The 23,559-nt window shown below is 53.9% G+C and overlaps 6 protein-coding genes across 6 annotated transcripts; 3 read left to right on the forward strand and 3 right to left on the reverse strand.

The window, feature by feature from the left end:
* Positions 1-1,267: 1,267 nt before the first annotated feature.
* On the reverse strand, positions 1,268-2,979 carry JCM15063_006206 (uncharacterized protein; the record flags this gene model as incomplete). Its single annotated transcript, XM_076680015.1, has 9 exons — positions 1,268-1,430; positions 1,492-1,744; positions 1,827-1,939; positions 2,020-2,127; positions 2,184-2,340; positions 2,411-2,473; positions 2,539-2,605; positions 2,670-2,779; positions 2,844-2,979. 9 exons carry the CDS (start codon positions 2,977-2,979, stop codon positions 1,268-1,270), a joined length of 1,170 nt encoding a protein of 389 aa, XP_076532871.1.
* Positions 2,980-3,246: 267 nt separating this feature from the next.
* Positions 3,247-9,558, reverse strand: JCM15063_006207 (uncharacterized protein; the record flags this gene model as incomplete). Its single annotated transcript, XM_076680016.1, has 12 exons — positions 3,247-3,283; positions 3,351-3,791; positions 3,860-4,232; positions 4,300-4,326; positions 4,393-4,407; positions 4,480-5,157; positions 5,224-6,064; positions 6,128-7,024; positions 7,090-7,331; positions 7,407-8,712; positions 8,776-8,837; positions 8,910-9,558. 12 exons carry the CDS (start codon positions 9,556-9,558, stop codon positions 3,247-3,249), a joined length of 5,568 nt encoding a protein of 1,855 aa, XP_076532872.1.
* Positions 9,559-11,620: 2,062 nt separating this feature from the next.
* Positions 11,621-14,711, forward strand: JCM15063_006208 (uncharacterized protein; the record flags this gene model as incomplete). Its single annotated transcript, XM_076680017.1, has 8 exons — positions 11,621-11,747; positions 11,805-11,856; positions 11,926-12,215; positions 14,064-14,164; positions 14,235-14,263; positions 14,320-14,345; positions 14,409-14,524; positions 14,592-14,711. 8 exons carry the CDS (start codon positions 11,621-11,623, stop codon positions 14,709-14,711), a joined length of 861 nt encoding a protein of 286 aa, XP_076532873.1.
* Positions 14,712-15,153: 442 nt separating this feature from the next.
* Positions 15,154-16,569, reverse strand: JCM15063_006209 (uncharacterized protein; the record flags this gene model as incomplete). Its single annotated transcript, XM_076680018.1, has 4 exons — positions 15,154-15,342; positions 15,418-15,556; positions 15,628-15,722; positions 15,793-16,569. The coding sequence occupies 4 exons, from the start codon at positions 16,567-16,569 to the stop codon at positions 15,154-15,156; spliced, it is 1,200 nt and encodes a 399-aa protein (XP_076532874.1).
* Positions 16,570-16,717: 148 nt separating this feature from the next.
* JCM15063_006210 (uncharacterized protein) lies at positions 16,718-21,963 on the forward strand (the record flags this gene model as incomplete). The annotated part of the gene is made up of 15 exons (XM_076680019.1): positions 16,718-16,781; positions 16,853-18,483; positions 18,549-18,950; positions 19,027-19,425; positions 19,498-19,665; positions 19,734-19,988; positions 20,075-20,242; positions 20,326-20,507; positions 20,597-20,753; positions 20,825-21,004; positions 21,083-21,172; positions 21,241-21,333; positions 21,397-21,498; positions 21,573-21,587; positions 21,667-21,963. 15 exons carry the CDS (start codon positions 16,718-16,720, stop codon positions 21,961-21,963), a joined length of 4,203 nt encoding a protein of 1,400 aa, XP_076532875.1.
* Positions 21,964-22,375: 412 nt separating this feature from the next.
* JCM15063_006211 (6-phosphogluconolactonase) lies at positions 22,376-23,397 on the forward strand (the record flags this gene model as incomplete). The annotated part of the gene is made up of 4 exons (XM_076680020.1): positions 22,376-22,596; positions 22,674-22,919; positions 22,993-23,280; positions 23,349-23,397. 4 exons carry the CDS (start codon positions 22,376-22,378, stop codon positions 23,395-23,397), a joined length of 804 nt encoding a protein of 267 aa, XP_076532876.1.
* Between the last annotated feature and the right edge of the window lie 162 nt (positions 23,398-23,559).

Genomic DNA, 23,559 nt, shown 5'->3' on the forward strand with positions numbered 1-23,559 from the left:
CGAGGGTGAGCTTCTCTGCTTGCCCATCCCAAGCGTACCGGTAACCGATGCCTGCTGTCCAGAATCACTGCTGCTTCTGGGCTTGACAACGCAGACCGCTCAGTCTCAGCTTGATGCCAACCAGACACAGACCGTCAGAACCTTGGAGGCACGCGCTGCGGACCTCGTCAAGACGATCAGATGAGAAATACAGAGATGCTCAGGGGATGTTTCAAAAAAAGTGACCCGATTTTGGGTCGATTTTCCCTGCATGTTCGCATCTTTCTGAGTCGTCAGGAGATGTCAGCTTGTGCATGGAAGCATGTACAGGCCTAGTTGATTGACTCCCTCTTTGTATTCGCTTGCTTCTCACAGCTCGTTCTGACGCTAGCGTCGTCGACATCCGCTATCGTCGTCGCAATTCAATACTAAAGGCTCCCAAATTTCAAGTTTGATTTTCGACCGCATCAAACTATCTCTCTTCGCCTCGAGCGTCATCGTCCTCGTGATCCTCGTCACCGTCATCGTCTTCATCGTCGTCATCGTCATCATCTTGAATGGAGATGTAGGTCGGCGGGCTGAGTCGCAGGAATGAGGAGAATGACAGTGGGGGTCGTTCTGGCCTGAGTTTGGTTCATGATGATTGACTCCTTTATACGCGCTGGGCTTTCTCATGTCGTTTGCAGACCCCTCGACTGGTGGTCGCACCGCTTTGACTCTTGTTGACTCGAACTCGAACTCGAGCTTGTACGATCACCAGTGACCAACATATCCCAGCATTCGCAACAAACTCGTAGCTGAAATCGCTCAATGTTATCGCTGTCTCGATCCGTCAACTCGATACCTCCTTCCTTCAGAGCAGATTTTGTCTTTCCCTTGTATCCCGCTACAGAATGTTGCAATTGGAATTTCACTACAAGCTGAGACCTACCAGTGACCGATCAATGACCCAAACATGCCTTGCCTACAGCGCATCACGTACGCGACCACTTCTTGACTTGCTCTTTTTGGGTCTGTGCGTGTCATCCTCTTCCTCGTCCTCGTCGGTTTGCACATCGCCCGACTTCTTTCCATTTGCGGCCCTGTGTCTTTTCAAAGCCGTCGAGATGTCGCGCTTCACCTCCTTCTTCTCGTGTCTGCCCTCGACTGGCTTTGCCGTTTCCTTGCTCTTCCCCTGTCCACTTGCTGCCGCTGCCACGCTTGCCTCTCCCTTTCGTCCGCTCCAGGCGAGTGTGTCCTGTGCAATATCAAGCTGACGATCGGAACACCCTGAGCCAGCACGAACACGTCAGTTGTTTCCTTGAAGGACTTGCCACGCCGAGAACAGCTCACGACGGTACGGCACTTTCAGCTTGGCAAAGAGCTCTTCCTCGCTTTCAATCTCGAGAGGAGCATGGTTCGCGGCCCAACCCGCTTCGTCGTACAGACCAGTACCGTGGAGAACGAATTGCCTGTTGTAGCGAGCGTCATCAGGTTAACAATTGTCAAGCGTTGATTGCGCATATCACGCACATGCTTCTTGCGACTCGGAAAAGCGCTTCTCCGTAGCCCTTCGTGGAGCGCGTCAACGCTTGGATTGTCGCATGATTGGAGGAAGCGGCAAACCACAAGGTGCTGAGATAGGTATTGGCGTCGGGTCCTTGCTGCACCAGCCTAGCGAAGGGAACTTCTTCATATTTGGAAATACCCATCGGCAGGCGAGCGCGATCGAACCGAGCCATAGCAGGAGTACTCAGCACTGCGACACACAAGGGCTGGGCGGATTCTGGGATTGGTCGATGTGCGACAGCCACGTCTCGTGTACAATTAGTGCAGCGAACGTCGAGTTGCTCAGAGAGAATACTCACGAAAGTCTTTTGTGAGCCACTTGATCACCACTGCGAGCTCGTCAGGAGTCCAGGCGTTTTGTTTCGACAGAATAAACTCGGCAGATGGCGCAGTCAGGCGACCAGCGCCGAGACTGACGAGTCGATGAAGCATTCATTTCAGTCGGAATGTCTGTGCTTGCGAACCGACTCATCAGGTCATGACGGTACTCACGAGCCTGTCTGCTCGATGAAGAGCTTCTCGTCGAGGAGTGCAGGATTCGCTTGCAAGCGTTTCAAGATCGCAGTCTTGAGTTGCAGGCTTGTCTCCAAGTCCAGCAACCTATGGAAAGCCTAGTTAGCGCGCGTTGCCATACGAGACGAGCTTCAGCCTCTCACGGTTCCGGTCTTGATCCCAGATTCAGGTACCCGAGAGCGAGCTTCTTTCGCTCTTCGGTTCGCGGCGTCCATTGCGGCTTGGACGAGGAAAGCTCTGCCCGCAGTTTGGCTGAATCCGTTATCCCGCATGCAGCCAGCGTCGCGACGTCTTCAGCATCTGTGTAATTGCGCCGGTGTAGGTCAGCCATGACTTGTGAGCTCGGGCTCATGCGAAACTTGAGACTGACCGATTCCAGGAACGCGTGCCAGCTCCTTGCGCTTCTGATGATCAGGCGTAGTCTCGAGTGACTCTAGAGCTTGTCTCGTCAGCTTCAGACTTGATTCTCTTCTAGGTGCAAAAGAAGACGAGACTGACCGATGGCCGAGCAAAGACCGCCGCGCAAAAGCATGGCCTCGAGATCAAATGTTGCAGGTCGTGCGGTCTGCTCGCGTTCAGTTTCCAGGTTGATTGCCCGGTACGAGCGACAGACAAGGTGTACGACTCACCGTCGCAAACTGGCAGAGGGTTCGCGCACTCGAAAGCTTCTTGGGCAGTTGCATTAGAACGCGAGCGAGGTTCTCGAAGTAGCCGAAACTCTCAGGCAGCGCGAGTCGCCCTGAATGCTCAGACTTGTCAGCAAAGACATTTCGAACCAGAAGCGAGGACCCTTCGAGCTTTACCGGATCCGAGCTTGCTGTTCGAGATGTATTTGCCGAGCGCGTCAACGAGGTCGACGTTCTCGCATTCGGTCGGGCTGTAGCGACCAGAGAGTAGGAGGCGATCGTTGCGAATGCTTGCGTCGGTGCGCGAAGACATGTCGCCAAAGGAGAAGGTGAGGAGCTCGAGAAAGAGCGCGAGCTCGAGAAAGAGCGCGAGCCCGCACAAAATGCTCGACAATGTCCGACTCTCACCGCTACCGCTGAGACGATCGAGACGCCGAGATCCGTGACCGCTCGTAGCCAGCGTGTCCTCTCGAAAGACCTTCCGAGCCTCCGTGTCGGTCAAAGGGAGATTCACAGATGCGCCGCATGTAAATTCCACCGAGAGCCGATACCTACAAACCGCACTACAAGCTTTGTACATCTAAGGAGTTGCACCTCCTGCCGGAGTGAGATCGACACTGGTCGCACGCAACAGAGTCGAGTTAGACGAGAGCCCACGGGCGCGCATGTGTGAAAGACACTCACACATCCTCGCCTTCCGCGCGCTTGGGAACCTTCGGTCCTTGAACGAGCCTGCCGAGTTCCTCTTCGAGATGTGAGACTTGCCTTTCGACGTTGTCTCGCTCCAAGGTTCCCTCTGCTGTCCTCTCGAGTCGAGCCTTTGCGAACGCGAGGTCCTGCTCGGTCCGCCACATCAGCTCGTCGTGTTTGGCGATGAGCGCGCGATCTTCTTTGCGAGGTCGACGCATATGCCCATCGTACGCCCGAGGAGGAATGTCACGGCCGAAAATTCTCGCCTCGTGATCTGGCGAAAAGGGATGGAATCCCGTCTTGGCGCCAATGATCGCACCGACCAGGAGAAGTCGCGCCGCGCCTTCGTCTCGATGGAAGATCTCCCGGCAGGTCGGGCAGCAAGTCAGACGCAAGATCTCGTTCCCGGTTTCGAAGTCGACGGGATGGAAGGTCCTACCTCATAGATGACGCGTCAGTGGCGTGAATGCGACCGACAGCAACGAAGAGACAGGTGAACTCACCCAGGTAGCTCGCAGAAGCAACAGGTTTGAGAACTGTACTGCTCGTGCACGAGAAAGACATGGACCGTAATGTCTTCCCTCGCGTTCATGCACGCCAGGAGCGCGTCCATATAGGCCGTGTCCTTGGTCGGGCCCGAGCGACCGCTCGACACTGGCAACTTGTCTGCCCCGTCGAAAAAGACGACCTTGTACGCCTTGTCGTCGACAACCGGAAACAACGAGTTGACCAGCACGACGACATCCCTCTCGAGAGCTCTTTTGTCGGCCCGAGAGCGCTGGCGAGCGAAATCGATCTCGATCACCGACCGTCCCAAGTTGACCGAGACTTGATTGTCCGGGTTCTTGTCGTTGCGCTCTTGGATACTCTTAACAGCTACATCTCGACCGAACAGGATCAGCACCGGGCTCAAACGCGCTAGACTAGATGAATAGGATCATACCTCCTTTGGATTGTTCGGTGGACAAGTCTGTTTGGCAGAGCATTGGTCAGTATCACTTGAGCCTCGGCTACACGTGACAAAGAGACGGCCTACCTTCGTTCAGATGTCCTTGTCGGGTGCGAAGCGACCGAGTCGAGTCAGCAAAGTCAGGGTAGCGAACAAAGGAGACATGGCGCTCACTAAAATATCCGTCCCGCTCGTTGGAACCGTCGATCAGGGCGAGAGCCTGTTGCGTCCGGCTTCGAGTCCTTTGCGCGCCCGCGTGACGACTCTTCTTGAAAGAGTCGAAGAAGGCCTCCTTTGTCGAAGGGCGGAACCAAAACAGAGCAGCCGGATACGCGATCCCGCGATCATTTGCTCCGTACACGACAATCGTATCGGGATCGGCGAGCGGATCCTCGCTCATGAGCTCGCGAAACACTCGAGTGTCGTGTGCGAGTCCAGCTTCGGTCCGCTGTTTCTCGTCGGCGTTCCAGATGGGCGCATTCCAGAACCACAGTGACTCGTCGCGTGCAGCAGAAGTCGAGTCGGAGTTGCTGTAGACCAGATCGACCCTGCGACGGTCGAGGGGCCGCCTCGCCGACATTCGGCGACTCGCCTGCGGTTTGGCGCGCCCGGCGGACCAGACGAGTCCTCTCCTGCCAGGGCCAGGGGACATCGACATGATTGGTCGAAAGAGGCGCGCCTCGAGCTCCAGCCGAAAGCCCTTCGTCCGACCGTTTGTCCTCTGCGCCCGCGGAATCTTTCTGACCTTCAATTTCGACGCGTATTCCTTGACGGCAGTGGGCCTGAACAGCTTTAAAGATTTGCCGTACATCTTGTTAAGCGATTTCTCGACGAAAGAGACGTAATCATCGGCTAATCCCGGTGTACGAGAGATCTCAGCGCGCCGATCGAGCAAAGAATGTCAAGATCGAGACTGACCAGAGGGTGGTAGGGAGTCGACAGTCCGCGGGTCTCGATACAGAATGTTCAAGGACGTCGGCGTGAGCGTGTACGTCCATGGCACCAGCACTCCGGGGCGAGCGACCTTGAAAATGAGGTTCAGCACTTCGGGCCGCAAGTGCATGAGCGCCTCGGCACGTGCTTTCCGTGTACCGGCGCCTGGAAGAACGGCATCGAAGATCGTTCGCGCGGCCGTGCAGACCTTGTCGAGTCGCTGCTCATTGAGCTCGAACGCGACCCACCCTGTCAAAGGTTGATCCTTCGCGACATCAAAGAAGCAACTCGACCCGAGCGCATGCGAAACCTTGAGCGAGGGATACGACGCTTGGATCGATGCGACCCGCTCCGCCGGCGACAGGAGGTGAAGACCATTGATCCTCCTGCCCTCGAATTGGCGGGCGCGTTTTGGCTCCTCCCCAGGGTGTTGCCGACGAGAGCGATCCTGCGCGGGAAGTCGCACCTTCCGGTCGAGCTTGGCGAGATAGCCGGCAGCGAAGGGAGCGGGCGTGAGCGGGTTGCGCCCGAGCGCTTGATGATCGTTGTTGCGTTTTCGATTGTCGTCGCGGTCGCCGGTCGAAGCCGATGACATCTCGGCATCCCTTTCAAGCGCATCCTCCCTGCGTTCGCGATCCTCGTCTTGCTCCAGCAAGTCCCTCTGAGCCTCGAGGCGAGCCATCGCGTTGGTCTCGTTTTCCCAGAGATTCGAGAGCGCTCGGAAGATCGGAGTTTTAACATCGCCGCCGGAGGTTGCATTCTCTGCACCAGTCGCGTAGAAGTACGATGTTTTGTGCGCAAACATAAAAGCTTTCGGCTGGTACTTCTATGACCCGCAGTCTTGGCGTCAGCGTGACCTTACCCAAAGCAAGATGGGGATCGTGCTCACATGTCCGATCGTTCCTGCGAGAGCAACGACCACGAGCTTGAAAGCCTGCACGAGCGGGAACAGCTTGGGTTTGTACTGCTCTCCTCTGTTGAGGACTACCTCGCGCAGCGGGAGGTTGCGGTCGATGAGCTTGCCGACAAACTCGCGCGTCTTCTCGTTCTCAGCGGCTGGGTCGATTGCGGGTCGTCCGCGGGCTGCTCGCGTTGTACGCATCATGTCTGGCACGACTCGCTCATCGACTTGCGATTGGCCGACGATTGCGACCAAGAGTTGCGGCAGAACCATGGCGACGTAGCGCATCGCGTTCACCAGCACGGTGCTGGCGTCCTCGAGGTCAGTCTGCTTGATACCGACGAGAGGGTCGTCCTGCGATCGGACCGTGGCTGCTAGGCCCTCAAATCTCGCCTGAATCGCCGCCTGAAGGCGCAAAGGAAAATCGGGCAGCTTGAGCACGCCGGCGGGAGTCGCAGGGGGCTCTCGCTGTTCCGGCGGTGACCACTCTTGCGCTCGCTCCGATAGAACGTAATCGACGAGGTTGTCGATAATGTTGTTATCGTGCTGCTTGGCCTTGGAGAGCTCGATCCAGAGGAGAGTGGTCCCGGCAGTCGGACGGGGTAGCGTGAACGGTGGCACGTGACCTTGCGCTCGAGCGGGGAAGAGAGTCGCGAACATGTGTTCGAGCTTTGCGAGGGTCGGGGCGGGCGAGGACAAGATCGCCACCACAAGGTCGTTGATAGCAGTAAGGCCCTTGACCTTGTGCTTCAAATATTCGACCGTGCTTGTTGCGAGCGTCGAGATCGAAGATTCAAGTCGGACCCCAGTGTTGGGAGCTCGGTAGCTCTCCTTGGTCCGATCTTGGTCGACCTTGACCGCCGCACGCGCGAGATTGATCCACTCCTGTGAATGAGACGAAAGTTGAGGTGTCGTGCGGTGCAACGCAAGCAAAAATTCAGAGAACTCACCCCTTGACTCTGCTGTGTTCGGTCTTGCGCTCCGCCAAGAATGACGCGTTGTCCAGCAATCTGCAACAGCTTGTTGACACAATCTAGATGATCGAGTTTGAGGCTCAGGAAGCTCATCGGAGACGTCTCGAGCATCCTGTACAGGGCGAGAGAAAAAGCGCGATTGACCGCCGCGAGCTCCTCGATGCCTGCCGTCGCAATTCCACGCTCCAGGTGATACATGGCGACCTTAAACGGAACAGCTATCGAGGTAAAAAGAATGACCGACAATTGTCAGCCATTGCGAACGGCAGATCGGCAGGATGAGAGAGACTCACGAAGAGGTTGACCGTTGCTCAGCTTTAGGTTGCGGTAGATTTGAGGGACGCGGTGCTCGATCGTGGTGTAACGAGCTCCAGCGTCGTCCAAGTCGTTCGTGTCGACCACCTTCGTTGGAACGGGTTCGGCACCGCCAAGCTCGAGAGGGTCATTGTCGAGACGAGCGAGCGCATCCTGAATCTGGTCGGCGACGCCAAAGACCTCCTTTCGATGGAAGGGTAGAGGCTTGCCGTTGAAGGACAAAGGAGACGGGCGTGTCGACGTGTTCGCTTGCAGAGCCGTGTCGTCACGCGGGGCTTCGGGTGTAGCCTCTCGAGTTCCCTCGACCTCCATAGAGTCGTGTGGCGTTCCCTCTTCAGGTTCAGCCGGAGCGACAGGTTGCGGCCACAGGCGCATCGGGAGGAGGGCAAAGTTGGCAGGCCTCGAGGATGGCTGGCATCGAGACGCGTCGAGTTGTGCCGCAATCGCTTGTCGAGCTTCGATACGCGACTTGGTCTTCTCCTCCTTGACGACGGCGAGGTTCTCCTTGACAAAGGCCGGCTTGTCAAAGCTGGGGCTGTCGTACTCACCTTTTGTAAGCTGTTGAAGCTTGTAAAAGGCGGCGAGGTCGAGATTCCTGAGAAAGTCGGAAGGCGGCAAGTTGCTCAGCAACTTCTTGAACCGAGATTCGAGAATCGCGAGCGGTTTCTTGTCGTTCGAGATGCTCGCGATCTGGTACTCGGCCATGTCGCTCACGAACTCGACGAGATCGCGGTGCTTCGCTTCACGAAGCTTGGCAAAGCCGACATTCTCCGCGCCTTCCGAATAGTCGTTGCCGTTCAAGACGACGACGCCGGCGATGCCCTCCTGAGTCCGAGCAGCAAAGACTCTCGTGTTGGCCTCGCCCTTGAAGCCGCCTATGAGTCGATTCGTCTCGATCAGCCGGTACGCGTTGACTTGACCAGCATCCGCGTCGGGGTCCGAGGTCGGCGGCGAGTGCTCCGAAGCGACGAGCGTGTGCGTTTTGTACGTCGACGCGCCGACGGAGACGGTGTGCAGCGACCAGCCGATCTTGGCATAGTCGGCTGTGGCGAACTGGTCGCCATCGACGAGGCAGGATACGGTGCGTGCAGCGACATGCTTAAAGTTGGCGGGCACGGCGCCGTGGTTGTGGCGAACAGACCTGACACGGGGATCGATAGTGTTGTGGGTCGTGAGGGTTGCGGCGAAGTTGAGAACGGATTCGGCCTCCTGCACAGCAGTGATGACGCGAACATGTGAGGAAGGGGGTTCTTGCAAGCGAGTCGCGTGTAGAGCCGGATCACGCTGCGCAAGGCGAGATGGCGGGGTCAGCGACAGGGGCATGCGATGAGAAACGGCAATGCTGACCAAGAGTTGCTCCGGCCTGAACGGGAACTCGATCTCGTGCTCGGCGATGATTCGAGCAGTCGCTGTGTCGCGCAAATGCCAAGCGAGAGTATGTCAGCTCAATCGCAGTGAAGAGTAGAGAAGGAAGTGCGGACCTGTCTCGTCTGCAGCTGCAGTGCCCTCTCCCTCTCCCTCTCCCTCTCCCTCTCGCATCCTATCCGCCTCTCCCTCTCGCTGTTCCTGTCCCTCTTCTCGTCCCTCTATCGTTCCCTCTTCGTCTCCCTCGTTCATCCTGTCCGACTTCCACTTTCGCCGCATCCTCAAGTTGTGCGCTGCGCTCTTCGCCTTCTTCCGTGCCGCCTGTTTCTCGCGTCGACTTGCGATTGCATCCCTCTTGAGCTCACTCTCCGCGGACCCTTCGAGACGCTTCAGCGTCGTGCGCTCCTTGAGGTTGCTGCGTTGCCTACCTTCGACGATCCAGGTGTAGAACGAGCCTGGAGCGTGACGCTCGCGCTCTTGCATTACCTGACGCAATTTGACCTCCATCTTGAGTTGCAAGAGGTCGTTGAACTCACTGGGGGGAAGGAGGCGGTGTCCCGGGTGCCCTTGCATCGCTTTGAGAATCGGGACGAGGTAGGGGGAAGTCTCGTCGACAAAGTGGAGGGGTTGCGCCGGCGCAGCTGGCTGGTCAGGAGGAGGGAGGAGTTCTCCTTGACGAATGCGGTAAAGAGCCGCAGGAAGAGAGGTGGTAAGGAGCGAGCACTTGGCATCGCGGATCGCGTCGTAGAGATGGGGAATGCCCATCGTGTTAAGGATTTGTTGGAGTTGTGAGTAAAGCTCGAGAGTGAGGTAGAGATTGCTTGAGCGTGAAGTGTGGTCAAGGTAGAGGGGGGAACGGGTGGTCTGGTGGGAAGAGGAAAAAGCACAGAGCGCGCCGAACGCTAGCCTGTGTTCCCCTTTGTCCTTCCTCCTCGGCAAGGCCGACGTGCTGGTCCTTCTTTAGGTCCGCTACACGGGATCCCGCTTCAAAGGCGATTAGCTTTCTGACAGATCATGGGGTGTCTTTGGCTGTTTGCCTCGGAAAACTCGTGCTACTGTACGTGAGTATGTCCTTTCCCCGACTCAGGCTATACAGAGTACAGTTTGGTTGGAATGACCAGTATATAACCAACAGCTTTGAACGCTATCTTGCAGAATTTCTGTCTCTCTCTCTCTCTTTGCCTTTTTCCTCCCGGCTGTGGCTTTTTCGGGCTGTACCGACTCCCGAGGCGGTGTTGAATGGCTCCTGGCCGAATAGAGTTTTCGCGCACACCCGAAATTTTCTGCGTCTTCTTCCTCGGACGTCTTTGTCCTTCTCGTCCGCGTCTTCCCCGCATACGTCAGCTGCTCCGAGCTCGATCCTCGTGCCCGCAGACAAGAGCGTCGGCTCTGCCTTCTGAAAGCAAGGACCAGTCGCTGGCTACATAGTCACGCTCTGCGCTCATGGTCGTGACATGCCTGTACTCTCGACCCGAACAAGGTGTCCAGTTCCAGAGCCGAAGCGAAAGTACCATAGTAGCAGGCTGTATTCGGATTTACGTCTGAAAGGTCCGTGCTATCGAGGAGCTGCGGACATGACGTGAAGATACGGGCTATGCACCGCAAAATCAGCTGACCGTTCGAGTCATGGGGTAGGGGAGCTTGCGCGAACCAGGGGACGCGGGGGTGAGAATATGCGGACGCGGATTGCAAGGAGCCAGCCCGTCCGTCTTCTCTCTCTCTTCTCTTTTTTTCACTGCCTGCCTCCGCCCCCTCCTTTGCGAGTTGCCGCGATACATTCGCCCTCGCACCTCATCTCTCGTCTTCTACGGAGACGGGAGGTGCAACAGAGTGAGTGACGCTTTCCTCCGCGCTCTTCCATGTGCTCGACCCGCTGACTTGATTGCGATGATCTACAGCCCCCCGAAGCACTCTTCGGATTACGAGGCGACAGGATCGACAAGCTCTGATGCGGGTACGTCAAGTACTGTCCCCTAGACTGTGCAAGCCAAGCTTACGCCTTTTGCCTCACAGCGTGGTGCAAGAAACGGATTCCTTGAGTGGAAATCGGCAGCCCATTCCGAGGGAGTTTGTCGCGAGCAAGTCCTACCTCGTCGAAACGTTTGACAGGCCTTTCGCTGACAATGACTCTTGTCGATGCAGGTGTCGGTCTCGACGGAAAATTTTCATCCCGTGCCTTGACACGGGATAGGTCTAAAAGTGCCTCCGGGCTGACCAGACACAGAGGCGGGGATGAAGACTCGCTTTTTTTTGGCTAGTTGATCCGCTGAAATGTCGAGATCAATTTCAGCCAAGTAAAATTGTCATGTGCCTCTTCAAACCTGGCTTGATAGCGCTGAGGAACATTGCCTCTCGGTTTGTATGAGAAAGGGAAACGGTTAGGCGCAGACGAACTTGATTAGACTTTTTGTATGCGAAGTTTACTTGGCGACGAAACGGCGAATCGTTGAAGTTCCCTCTTCTTCATCGATTCACTTACCCGTACTCGCTCGTCAGCCCGCCTTGTCTCGTCGTTTTTCACTTTGATCAGATGAGGCGTCTAGCTTTCGTGGGGTATGAGCTTGGTGCGATCATCGGGTCTCAAGCGGAAGCAATCGAATGGCTTGAATGGGCCCTGAAGCTCGTGCCAAAACCGCATGCCGAGCCTGACCATGCGCTCGAGGCAAGCGGCTGTATACACGGCTTCCATCAAATCTTTTCTGACTGGGTTTCGCCATCTAGATCGCAATTCGGAAGGCTCTTGCAGTATCCTACTCAAAATTGGCAGAGTCGGACAGCACTTCAAGGGCCATTGCAAATCTCAGGGCACTCGACGTAAGCTCGTGGAATGATCAGTACTTTCGAGAACTTGACCGACGCGGTTGGCAAGTCTATCGAGCCTTGCTTCTCCAACAAGCGTCAGCTTGTCAAATGCATCGTCGATCGCGACAGCCCGGCGGTAGAAATCGTCAATGGTGAGCTTCTTTGTATGTTCTTGGGAATGTACATCGCCGACATCCTCTCTTCGACAGCATTTACACTACTCATCCCGGATGTTCTCGCCTCGGAGGAGCAAGGTCTGCTGTGCGTTCAATTCGCACTCGCGATCTTTCGATCGACTTGTAACCTGATCTTGCTATACGTTGTACATAGAATTGCAGCCGATATCCATCGTCTCGTCGAGAAAGAGTCAGTCCTGGTCAACAATTCCAAGATGCTCCGCGCTCACCGAGATTCGCACGTTGCGCTCAGCAACAGTCGCGAGTTGCGCCTTCATATCACCACCTCGCTTGCCAAGGCAGCCCTAAAAGACGGAGTCGAATCCGCCGAGCGACTTGCCAGTCTCACTCGATTTCTCCAGCAGCTCGCAACCATGATCATCCTCATTGTCAAACCCCCTGACCTCAAGGATTTCACCGCTCTTCTGGATGTAATCGAGCGAAGTAATTCGGTTTACTGGGTCGAATACGCTCTAGACATCATGATGCTGACGGGTTTTCAGGTGCGCCGGACTTGCGCTTCGCTCCCGACGCCGCCTTTCTCGTGGCAACATATGTGCAAGCGATCGTGTCGAGCTTGGAGCGCACAAATTCCGAATCGACCGCTTGGATCGCTCTTTTGCTCAAGTCACCGTTTGCTTGCCTCGAAAGACAGTTGCTGGCTCAGATCGCCAGGTGAGGAGCACGCTTTCCATTTTGTTCTCAGCAATGCATGAGCTGATCTCGTCGCGATTTCCAACAGATCGACGGCGCGAAGACTCATTCAAACCAAAGATTTCGACGCGGCGAGCAAGCTTCTTTGCACATGGTCGGCACAGGATTCAGATGCTCGGGTCGACTTGCTCATCTACCTCACTGCTCTTGCCAACGCCGACTGGGAACTTGGCTCGTTGCCTTTTTCATCTTTGCGCATGCAACCTGTGCTGATTTTGTGTCACGCCGACAGCGATCACCCATCTGAAAAGAGCTTGCTCCGCCAACAATATGTCGCCTCAGCTGCTTGTCTGGGCCGGTCACCAGGCCAACGAATACAATGCTGAAGATGTCTTTGCCTTTATCCTGGTTAAGCTTGTCAATGCCGCGCAGGAAGATGGACCTATTGACGGAGTTGACGCTCTAACAGCCGCCCGGCAAGTCTTCCTCTTGCACCACGGCGTTCATCGATCGCTCACTGACATACAATTCGAGCGTTCTTCAGACTCCTCTTCAGACTCACTCTCGAAAGAGTGCTCTCCTCTCCTCACGAGTCGGTCCAAGCCACCTCCGCCTAATTCTATCTCTCGCCTGAACACGCTGCCTTCGATTGACAGGAACGAGGAGCAAGCATTCCCTCCGCTGTTTTCATGTCTCGAAACGAGTGCGTTGTCGGAGCTGATCTCTTGCCACCGCTCGAATCTTTTAACCGCGGTTGTCGTAGTTCTCAACATCGCAAGAATCGCCGTTGACGGCGACGAGCTACCGAAAGACTTTGCGAGAGGTCTCGCATGGGTCCGCATGTCTGGTAGGATCCATTCACGAGGTCGGAGTATTGGGCAAAACTGATCAGAGCCGATTGAAAGCAGCGCTCGAAGTTTGCAGCAACATGGCCACAAACTGGAACCCTTCATCGGTCGCCAGATTTTTCGAGATTGTCGCGTTGATCGTCGAGTTAGAGCAATCAATTTCCAACGCCGATCCCGAGCTTGTCTCGATCATGCATGCGTGCCGTATTGCGTCCATCACCGTAGAAGCGACTCGCCTTCGAAAGCTTGCATCGCAGGACCAAGAACGGGTCGGTTCCGCAACTACTTTTGCATCTGGAGAGGGCTGACATGTCGTTCGTAGCTCCGAGGTTACGAAACAATCGTGTCTAACCTAGGCGATCAACGCTCAGAGCTATTGCAAGATGAGAAATCCTATCAAGGGCACCAGATTGAAGCGGATCTAGCGCGATACTTGGAAGTTTCGAAGCTCCTGGAAGCCGAAGCGCAAATCGCGCTGGGACAATGGCATTCCCTGCGCACGCTGGTCGAGGTGAGCCATAACTGGATATCTGATCTATGCTCTTGCCTCTCACCGTCGCTGTCGCAAGCTGCAGGACACGCTTGCATCCGGGAGTCCTCAACTCCTCTTGCTACGACTCATCGCCGACAAGGTCGCAACTACCCCTGAGTGCCCCTACGAAGTTCTACGATACATTTTCGGCAAGACTCTCGCGCATTTGTACTCCAGCCACGCCTTGGACAGGTTCGTTCGCGGGTTCCTCTTTTGCCTGGTCGGAAATTTGACCCATTGTCGACAGTGCGCAATTAGCTATTTGGCTGAGATTGATGATCGTCACGCTGCTCGAGAGAGAGCCGAAAGACGCCTTTCAGTACCTCGAGAACGCGAAGCAACTAGTGCAGGACAATTTGGTGAGTTCGACGATCTCACGGCATCAACCTTGCGCAGAAATCCAGACTCAGTATTTGCTTCGCATTTCAGCTCACGTACCCTGCCGAGGAGCTTTCCTGGTGAGACTCACAAATCTACAGACTACCTTCTGTCTTGGCTGACAGTTCCGCTTCAGGCTGATCTCGACCGCCTGGGATCAAGGTGAGTCTTTATACTCTGTCCATTTGGGCTCGACGTAAAGCTGATTCTTCGTCAGGATGACAGGAATCGAAATCTACTCTGCTTGCAGGCCCGATGATCCAGCGCTCGACGGCTTGGAATGGTGTCTGATTGCCTTTGAGCTCGCGAACTTGTCTTCAGACCATATGCTCGCTCATCAGGTCAGTTAAATTTCTTCACTTTCCATTAGCGAGTATACAGACTGACATGACGAGTTTATTCCTGCAGCTCGGAGGATGGATCGATAAGCTCAAGCAAGGCAGAGTGGCTCGTTCCAATGATTCACAGCTGCATGAGGAGACAGCGCCAGGAGCAGAAGATGATGTTTTCATGGATCAGACGTCATGATTACCCAGCAAGACGAAACCCAGGAACCGAATGTACCGCTTGAAACATTTTTCAATCACGTTGCAGAAAGCTTGACAGTTGTTTTCAGTTTCTGTCAGTTTACATCTGTTGATTTCTCTCGCCAATCGAAAACAAAGTAGTGTCTTTGAGTTTCGAGTTGGTTCTGGCAACAGAGAAACGGCTGTCGTGAGCCCGAGAAAAAGAGGTCGGATCGTAGGCAATCGTTCTCGCTTGCCTACTTAGCCCCTCCCCGACTAGTATATTTCACATGACCCTTAGCTGAAAAAAGGACGAATGGAAGCGAGCAAAAAGAAGCAAAACATAGGACCAGTTTGTCGTGTTCTTTTCCTCTACGAGAATATAAGACGGACTAGTATTGGCAACAATTCAATCGAGAAATGTACTGATCACGCGTCGAAACCATTTTTCCCATCAACCAGCCCTATTCTTGCCCTTCTGTGTGATCGTCGTCTGTCGTGGGTTGTGAGGGTTCATCGATCTGTCTCGGCCAGTAACTGAAACAACTTCCAAACGTGATCATCCTTGGTAAAGGCGGTACACGATTCCCATCCGAATCACGTTCTTCATAACTCTTGGCCATTCGTTCGTTCAACCTCGCTCTCATATTATCCTGTCATTATTTTAAAACCACGAAATGGAAAATCAGCCCCATCGAGTTGTTAAAGACACTTTTGAATTCTTTTACCTCGTATCGATTCATCCATCCCACTTGTTCGTACAGGTCGATCGATTGTGATTCGGCTTCGATCCTCGCTTGTTTCTCTCGTTGACGTTGTAAAGCGAAATTGCGCAATTTCTGTTCGTATGGAATCTCGGGTTCGATCCTTTTTCAAACAGGACAAAAATCAGTTCTGCCTCTTTCGCGATGAATGAGAAGAAAGAAAGCAAAGTGTACGGTTTTGGATCAGAGATCTTTTCGTCTGTGGTGATGGATGTAGCAGGTGGTAGGGGTGCAGGAGGTTGTGGGTTCTTCTTGATCGGTTTCGTTTTCTGAATTGGGATTTGAATGACTCTTTCATTAGGTTTTCTGTTCCTTGACAAATCAGAGATCAAAACTTACCGAGAGATAACCTCCCAATCGAAATCCAGGTGTCTTGTCGGTCCCTACTTTGTTCACAACAGGTCGCTTCTGTTGAGGACCAGGTATCGAGTTTGGAGCATCTCTTGGTTTCAAAGTTGAACCAGGTTGTTGTTGTTTCTTGTTCTTGAGCAAGTCTTTGATTTTGTCGGTTGGACTCTCGACAGCACTTGTGACAGGAGTGTTGGAACCAGTTACAGGAGAGTTGAGAAGAGGAGTAGGAGAGTTTGTGGTTGGAGGTGGAGCAAGTCGGGGTCGTTTCCGTTGTGGACCTTGAGTATGACCCGTCGACGAGTTCAAACTTTCGACGACGGCTGGTTCCGATTCCTGACCAGTCGTGACGGGTTCGACATCTTGTGATTCTACAACTTTGGGACCTCTCCGTTTCGAGGGTGTACTTTTTGAGGGAACCGCCTCCGCTGAAGGAGCGACTTCTGGAAAGAGTTGATCCTCCAACGAAGTGGTAGATTGAGTAGTGCGATTCGAGACGATGGGAGATGCGGGTGCGACGAGTGCCGCAGGTTCCTCGGAAATAGCAGCTGAGATGGGAGGGCTCTGTTCCGACACTTCAGACAGTGGGGATGAGCCTGTTGCTGAAGGGGAACGCTGTGGTGCGGTTCGAAGTCGAGGTGGAGCGGTTGAGGTCGGTGGTGGTGCAGCGAGAGGGAGACTAGGCAGCGAAGGCAACGTCGGGAGGGTGGTCTCGTCTGAAGGAGCTTGTTGCTGCGCCTGGCGCCTCCGAGTCGATCGGGTCGACATGGCCGAGTTTGATGGGCAAGGGAGAAGATGAGGAGGGGAGAGAGATCAAGCGAGAAAGCGAGTTGCGCGCGCGTTGCTTCTTTCTCGCGCAACCTCTCCCGACGCGACTACCGCATCCGACGCGTTGTCTCACGCGACTGGACAGAGGATGGCGACCCACGCGACCCCGCCAACGCTCGCGCAGACGCAAGAGACGCTCAGGGGCGTGTTAGGTAAACCTCCACCACCACTCGCTTGGCCTTGCTTCCCGCATGTCTACTGACTCGCCGAATCCATCCTCTAGGTCGTATCCAACAACTGAAAGCACAGGGTCACACGCCCGAATCAAACGGCGAGCTCAACCAGCTGACCAAACTCGTGCTCGGCTACCAACTCAAAGCACACCAACAACGCCAACAACAACAACAACAGCAACAGCAGCAGCAACAGCAAGCGACCACGAATGCAACAGCTCCGAACGGTGACGCCGCTGCGACTGCAACCAGTTCTCGCTCGCCCTCACCTCCGATCGTCTCGTTCACACCTGAACAAGTCGCCTCGCTTCGGTGCCAGATCCTCGCGTTCAAGCTCCTCTCGCGCAACCAACCCATCCCTTCTTCCCTCCAACTCGCCCTCTCGTCCCCTCCAGAAGCGATCAAGTTTGTCGCGCGTCTCCCCACTGCCGCTGCCGCTGCCGCTGTGACTGCTCCCAGTACCGAGATCGACTTTGATCCCGCACACGAACAACGTCTCGCAACTGAAGAGAAACAACGACAACTCGCACTCGAAGACCCAGTCTCGGTCGTCGAAGACCCAACTTCACTCGTGTACCCTTTCAACTCGTTCCTGACACCACGTCAAATCCTCACCACTTCGTCCGAAGGTGCTCTCGAACGCAAAACTCTACTCGTGCCCACTCTCTTACCTCATGGACTCGACGCCGAGACGATCCTTGACGAACGCAACCGGTACATCGAAGCACGCATCCAACTGCGAATTCGAGAACTCGAAGACTTGCCCGCGAACCTAGGACAAACCGACTTGTCTTCCCTCGATCCCGATTCCAACTCGAACACCGACCTCGCTTCAGCAAAGATTCGAGCTTTGATCGAACTCAAATCGTTGAACCTCGTTTCGAAACAACGTCAATTGCGACAACAACTCGTCGCATCCCTCGAACCGGCCACTTCCCTCCTCCTCCCCGTCGATCGAACCTTGTTTCGTCGTACTCGCAAACAAACCCTACGAGACGCACGTCAGATGGAACAGAGTGAGAAGAAACAAAAACTCGATCGAGAACGCAAAGCGAAACAGAAACATTTGGACCACTTGCAAGAGATCACATCCCATGGTTCGAAACTCGCGATCGCCCATTTGACCCATCGATCGAAATTCCTCAAGTTGGGCAAAAGTCTCGTCAAGTTTCATGTCGATGCCGAAAAGGAGGAAGCGAAACGAGTCGAACGCGTTTCGAAAGAACGTCTCAAAGCGCTACGAGCTGATGACGAGGAAGGATACTTAAAATTGATCGACACGGCGAAAGATACCCGTATTACGCACTTGTTGCGTCAAACCGATTCGTTCCTCGATTCCCTCGCAGCTGCAGTCGCAGTACAACAGAACGATGCGATTCAATTCGAACAGGACGCTTCGGGGATCACAGCCACGACGACTGAACAGGCGGGAGAACCTGAAACGGTCGACGAAACGAGGTTCGGAGCTCAACCCGTGTTTGCCGATGAAAATGAAGAAAAGAAGGACAAGGACAAGGACAAGGTGGATTACTACAACGTTGCGCACAAGATCAAAGAAACGGTTACGAAACAACCGACAATCTTGATTGGAGGAGAATTGAAGGGGTACCAATTGAAAGGTCTCGAGTGGATGGTCTCGCTGTACAACAATCACGTCAACGGTATCCTCGCAGACGAGATGGTGAGTCACAAAATTATACCATCATCTTATTGGGTCTGTGACTCACGCTTCAAGGTTATGTAAAGGGTCTCGGCAAGACGGTACAAACCTTGGCGTTGATCACCTACCTGATTGAACACAAGAAACAACCTGGTCCTTACCTCGTGATTGTACCCCTCTCGACCATGCCAAACTGGATCTCCGAGTTTGAACGCTGGGCTCCTTCAGTCCGCATGGTATCGTACAAGGGTACACCGACTCAACGCAAAGCGGCTCAACACGAGATCCGACAGGGCAACTTCCAAGTCTTGTTGACGACGTACGAGTACATTATCAAGGATCGACCGTTGCTCGCCAAGATCAAGTGGTTGCACATGATCATTGATGAAGGACACCGCATGAAGAATGCCGAGAGTAAATTGAGTTTGACCTTGACGACTTACTACAGTTCGAGGTATCGATTGATCTTGACCGGAACCCCTCTCCAAGTACGTTCTAAACTCTCTCAGTCATACTTCTGACCGGCACAAGGAACCCAACTCACCACGTTCCAATCGTTCGCAGAACAACTTGCCCGAGTTGTGGGCCTTGTTGAACTTTGTCCTGCCCAAGATCTTTGGATCGGTCAAGTCGTTCGACGAGTGGTTCAACGCACCATTTGCCAACACGGGAGGACAAGACAAGATCGAGATCAACGAGGAAGAATCGTTGCTCATCATCCGACGTCTGCACAAGGTCTTGCGTCCGTTCTTGCTCCGTCGATTGAAGAAGGATGTCGAGAGTGATTTGCCGGACAAGGTCGAACGCGTCATCAAGTGCAAGATGAGTAGTTTGCAGATCAAGTTGACGAAACAGATCAAGGAACATGGCATGATCTTTACCGACATGGCAAAAGACGAAGACAACAAGAAGAAGGCGACGGGGATCAAAGGTCTTCAGAACCAAATCATGCAGTTGCGAAAGGTGAAGTTGGTTCCTTCTTCTTCTTGGGATTCACCAAATACTGACCCGAAGATGCTTATTCGCAATCGACAGATCTGCAACCATCCGTTCTGTTTCGAGGCGGTCGAGAGATCGATCGATCCTACTGGACTCAACAACGCGACGTTGTACCGAGTAGCAGGCAAATTCGAATTGTTGGATCGCATCTTGCCGAAACTGTTTGCGACGGGTCATCGAGTTCTCATGTTCTTCCAAATGACGGTAACTCTTCCTCGATCTATACCCTTTTTTTCCCCGCCCAGAGTCTAATTGAGAGTGATTTGGGTTAGACGGTCATGACGATTTTCGAAGACTACCTCAACTTTCGTCGAATCCAACACTTGCGACTCGACGGTACGACCAAACACGAAGATCGTTCTTCGTTGCTCAAACTGTTCAACGATCCCAACTCGCAGTACCCAATCTTTATCCTCTCGACGAGGGCGGGAGGGTTGGGATTGAACTTGCAAACGGCCGACACGGTCATCATTTTCGATTCCGATTGGAACCCGCATCAGGATCTCCAGGCTCAAGATCGTGCTCATGTAAGAGTCGACACCAAGACGCTCTCGTCGTCTACTTTTCGAGGACTTGATAATCTGACAAATTTGGTCGAGATGACTATACACAGCGTATTGGACAAAAGAAAGAAGTCAGGATCTTGAGGTTGGTGACGGAACGTTCAGTCGAAGAACACGTCATGGCTGGTGCAGCGAAAAAGATCGAGATGGACAAAAAGATCATTCAAGCTGGAAGGTACGACAACAAGTCGACTGCCGAAGAACGAGATGCTTTCCTCGTAAGTTTTTTGAAGCGACAACCAGAACTCATCTGCCTTGGCGAGATTCCCAAAACATGTGACTGACGACTTCTTTCGCACAGCGAGCATTGTTGGAAGCAGACGATGAAGAGAAAGAAGACGACGACGATGCTGACGAAGCCGACATTCTCAACGAAGCGATTGCTCGTACTGAAGAAGAACGAGCCTTGTTCCGTCAGATGGACATTGATCGTCGAAGGGCAGAAGAAGGTGCTTGGGTCGCTGCTGGCAACACTGGCAAATTGTACGTCTCTCTCTAAATCCCTTGAGAACGCGAGACCTGTCGCAAAGAGAGGAAAAATTGCAAACGCTTACTTTTCTTTTCTTTGGTAGCCCGGAGCGTTTGATCCAAGAGTACGAGTTACCCGAAGTGTACAGGATGGAGCATGCAAAGGCAGTCGTCGAACCCGAGGAACAACCTGAAGGCAGTTCGCGAAGAAGGAACGCGGTACAATACGACGACGGTATGACGGAAGAGCAATGGTTACAAGTACGCATCACTTCCACCACTCTGTTTGCACATCTTACTCGAACACTACTGACAAGGCTTTCTTTCTCTAGACTATGGAGGAAGACGAGGATGGTGGAGGCAAGAGAACAAGAGGATCTCGCAACAAGAAAGCGGCATCGGTCAAACCGAGCGAGAGCGGGTTTGGAAGCGATTCGGACGACGACACGGATTCACGGAAACGGGGTCGAGACGATGACGGAGCTTCTTCGATAGCCGATGCACCGGGAGGGGTGAGTCGATTTCCTTTGTTCCGTTCAGAGTTGATATGAAACTGCGTGCTCACGCCAGCTCATGTCTGTGTGTTGCAGAAGAAACGCACGATTCAGCTGTCTCCGTATCAGCAGCAATTGGCGGCTTGCTTCGAGCTGATCTTGACCGAAATGGAAAACCTTGACAACGTGTGTCCACCTTCTCTCTCTTGGATCGTTTCGCTTGTGCTAATTCGCATATCGTGCGATCGACTTAGCCGACGTACGGCCATCAATGTACCGGCTTGTTCAACGAGTTGCCCAACAAGCGAGATTACGCCGATTACTACCTCCTCATTCGCAACCCGATAGTAAGCAACATTCCGTGCTCTTGAGCAAGCCGTGACCTTTGCTGATCCAGGTCGGAGAAATAGTCGCTCAAGGAAATCAAGAAAAAGATCAACAAGGGACTGTACCCGGATTGCAACGCATTCGCAAGCGACATCTACCTCATGCTGCAGAACGCGACAACTTACGTAAGTCGTACTCTGTCGTGCTCTGCGCTTCTGCATCAACATGCTGAACGATGATTGTTCTGTTTGTGCTACAGAACGATGAAGGCAGCGTGAGTGGAAACGTTTTACAGTGCCGAATTGTTCTCTCCCCGAGTCAACATGTACTGATCCACGATGAGGTGTTTCCAGATTGTCTACCAAGACACGCTGTTGCTACGTCAAGTGTTTGATGCGGCATGGGCCAAGTTCGTGTACAACGGTCAACCGATCGCGGTGTGGCAGGCACAGCAGCAGCAGCTCCAGATGCAACAGCAACAGCAGGCTCAAGCGCCTGCTTACTCTGCTCAGCAGTTGCAGTACCAACAACAGCAGCGTAGCATGTTGCCGCAACCCCCTCAACAGTATGCTGGTGGTTACGCTCAGCAGGCGCAGCAGCAGCCTCCGCCAGCACCTTCTCACGGTTACTACCAACAACCTTCTCGCTAGTGCTTTGTGTTTGTCTGATCAGGGTGTCTCTATGTTTTTTTGAAGTAGACTGTGCTTGTACATGATGCTTTTTGGCTGCAAGGAAGTCAGAGCGAGAGAACGCATGCGTTAGCGCACCCCTATATTGCGGAGGATCGATGTCATCGATTCGATACCGCTCGCTTGTGCCCGCAGATTTCGGTCGAACTTTCTCGCGCTCCTGAGACCGAACACCCGAATCGCGCTAGATCCAGTGCTTGTGAGTGCTCGTCCCTCAGACTCTGACAATTACAAGCCTCGAGCGCAGCGACGACCTAACACGTGTGATTGGCGGATTCCAACAGTTTCATCTGCAACTCGCTCTCGCTTGTCCCTCTGTCTCTTCTCTCGACTCGACGTGACTCGCCCACTACCCGCACCTCGAAATCAGAACATGTCTCAAGACGCACCGAGCAAGAAGGCGACTGCGCCCATTCTGTACGGATTCAACACGACCGACTCGCTGTCCGAAGGTCTCGCTTCGTTCGTCCTCGCCGCACAGGACGAGGCACTCAAGAAGCAGTCGACTTTCAAACTCGCCATCTCGGGTGGATCCCTGCCCAAAGTGCTCGGCAAGAACTTGATCGAGCGTAAAGACGTCTCGTGGGACAAGTGGTGCGTCTCACCCACCTACCCCTCATCGTATCGCATCCATATTCAGGGCTACCGATTGACTGATCACTCATGTACAGGGAGATCTTCTTTGCCGACGAACGAGTCGTCCCTCTCGACCACGAGGACTCGAACTTTGCGTTGAACGATGAACACTTGTTCTCGAAAGTTCCGATCCCGCGTCAAAACATTCACGTGATCGACACGACCAAATTGGATGACCCGGAAGCCGTTGCCGACGATTACGAGAAGCAGCTCGTGGCGGCGTTTGTCGGTTCGAGTTCGATCGCGTTCCCGAGATTCGACCTCATCCTGCTCGGTATCGGGTCAGTTCCCTTTCTCAGCTCATCGAAGAGAGACCGAAGAACTGACGCTTGTGACCCTTTTTTTCGATTGTAGACCTGATGGACACACGTGCTCGCTCTTCCCGGGACACCCGCTCTTGAACGAGCAAGACGGATGGGTCGCATGGCTCGACGACAGCCCGAAACCTCCCCCAACTCGTATCACGCTCACGTACCCAGTCCTGAACCACGCACACCGAGTCGCGTTCGTCTCGACTGGAGAAGGCAAGCAAGAGATCATGGAGAAAGTGCTGGATCACCCCGAGGAAGGATTGCCGAGTAGTCGAGTCAAGGTCATCTCGCCAGGACGGGTCTACTTCTTCTCGGACGACGCTGCGCTCAAGTGAGTCTCGTCGGTTTTTTCTCTTGAAAGTCGACCAAGCTGATACTGATTGTTCTTTGGCGTCGCAGGACGGTCAAATACGAACGCACCGAGTTCCAATCGAATTTCAAGCTGTAGATAACTGAAATATCCAAGCTCCTCTCAAAGAAAGCACAACGAGAAACCGACGTGGTACAAATGTTGAAAAATATCGTCCAGTTCCGCTTTTCTGTCTTCCCCTTCCGTTCACCTCTTATACATGCACATTCTCCTATCCTCCCCATGGTCTCTCTCTTGCTC

The sequence above is a fragment of the Sporobolomyces koalae genome (assembly GCF_050403365.1).
Source record: "Sporobolomyces koalae JCM15063 DNA, S_koalae_JCM15063T_v1_ctg30, whole genome shotgun sequence".
In the NCBI taxonomy this organism is placed as follows: Eukaryota; Fungi; Basidiomycota; class Microbotryomycetes; order Sporidiobolales; family Sporidiobolaceae; genus Sporobolomyces; species Sporobolomyces koalae.